Here is a 1,811-nt window from a genome sequence, read left to right as displayed (position 1 = left end):
CATCCATCCATCCATCCATCCATCCATCCATCCATCAATCCATTCAAACAGAATCTTGTACAAGGTCATGGGGGTTCCTAAAATCACCATTCAGTCCACATACTGGATGTAATTTGGGTATATATACAAGAAAACTTGTGTAAAGTATTTTTTATATATATATATATATATATATATATCACCCTCCATCAGTCTGGCTTTTTTTTAAACTCTTTTCCTGATAAACCAAACGAATTAAAAAAAAAAATGTTTTGTTTAGATAAACGGAACTGACCCAAGTACTAAGTTTGATAACACTTTTATTGAGCTAGATTGAATTAGACATCCTTTATTTTATTAGATTTAAATTTAACTCGTGAACTTTCTCTGCGTAGCACCCTCAGGTGATTAAATCGTTAAATGGGAGAAAATCGAAGTCAAAAATCACCTGTAGGCTCTGACATTTCTGATCATTAAAATGTAAATGTTGCAAAGTCACGAAGGATGAAACTGTTTCTTTTTACCTTGACAAGCTCCATCATGTCCTTGACAAATCCATCCACCTCAGGGCCTTCTAACTCACCCGTCTTACTCTTAAACAAAAACACATTTATTTACTACGCAACTGCATCCAACTTTACTTTGGTTTCTCTCTTTCACTAGAAGAAAACATAAACATCTTAACATAATGTGTAAAATGATCAAGTGAGCAGCATATTTCAGTTTTGTAACCAAACTTTCACATTTAACCATTTTAACTTTGTGAGAAAAGACCCTCTCCAGTGAGCTAATTGTTAAGAAAGCATTAAAATAGTAATTAAGAGATAAACACAGAATAGAAAATCAACATATATCTAGACCTACAACATCATAATGAGTGAATATCTTCTCAAAGTCCCTCTTTCTGTCCTCCTGACTGGACGCCTGAAACCAGAACGAGACACTGAGTTTAACTTCAAAACACAAACAAGTGAAAAAATTCATTTTCATTACCAATCTAACAGAGACTTTCTTTACTTGAATGGTTTAATGTTTTTGCATGCACAATTGAAAAATTTGATTATCTTTCCTAACTTACATCCATCTTAAATTTCAGTAAGAAGTTCTCTTTCAAGGCCAAAATTCTGAAGAAAAAAGAAATAAAGAAATAAACAAATTATTTAAAACAAACAATGAAATTTAAAATATTATCCAGGGATTTGTCATATAATGACACACATTTATTGTTTTGGATAGAACTTATATTTTTGTAATAAAACTAATTAATCAATAAGACCTGATAAATTTAAGTCAAGAGACAAGTATTGAGTTTTAATAACAAACAAACAAATTTAATAAAACATGAAAAAATAAAAAAAATGACTCACATGGACACAATTTTAAGTAAACTATGGATTAAATTATGAAAATGATAATCAACTTGTTTTTGTTTTTTTTTGTAATAATTTGCACATTTTTCTGCAGGAAACTCATAACTCTCCATCACATTTCAGAACAAGAGCACCTGGCCAAGTCGTTCAAATCCAGTCTGCCATCGTTGTTTTTGTCAAACATCTTCATCTGCAGAAAGAGAAAATTCAAAACACCAATCAGCATCAAGTCACTGAGCAGCTCAGGTGTCTCTTCTCCAGGCTGGTCCGTTACCATGGCAGCAGTATACTCCTCCAGCTTCTCCGGGGTGATGGACTTCCTGTGCTGAAGGAACAGGTCCTGAAGAAAACCCTGAAACAACATGCCTCAAACCTAGTTTTATAATAAACACATTATTCTGTTAAAGTAAAAAAAGTACATATATATATATATATATATATATATATATATACATATATATA

The 1,811-nt window shown here is 31.8% G+C and overlaps 1 protein-coding gene across 1 annotated transcript; it reads right to left on the bottom strand.

Moving 5' to 3' along the window:
- Positions 1–503: 503 nt before the first annotated feature.
- On the bottom strand, positions 504–1,713 carry LOC119429935 (secretagogin-like; the record flags this gene model as incomplete). The annotated part of the gene is made up of 5 exons (XM_037697427.1): positions 1,624–1,713; positions 1,484–1,539; positions 1,058–1,103; positions 844–903; positions 504–572 (listed from the first exon to the last, which is right to left on the bottom strand). Coding segments are annotated over exons 1-5 (321 nt in total), but the record flags the coding sequence as incomplete, so codon positions are not given.
- Positions 1,714–1,811: the final 98 nt, after the last annotated feature.

The sequence above is a fragment of the Nematolebias whitei genome, unplaced genomic scaffold, assembly GCF_014905685.2.
Source record: "Nematolebias whitei isolate Nwh7 unplaced genomic scaffold, NemWhi1 Nwh_scaf_11392, whole genome shotgun sequence".
NCBI lineage: Eukaryota > Metazoa > Chordata > Actinopteri > Cyprinodontiformes > Rivulidae > Nematolebias > Nematolebias whitei.
This window is presented reverse-complemented; position numbering and strand designations above follow the sequence as displayed.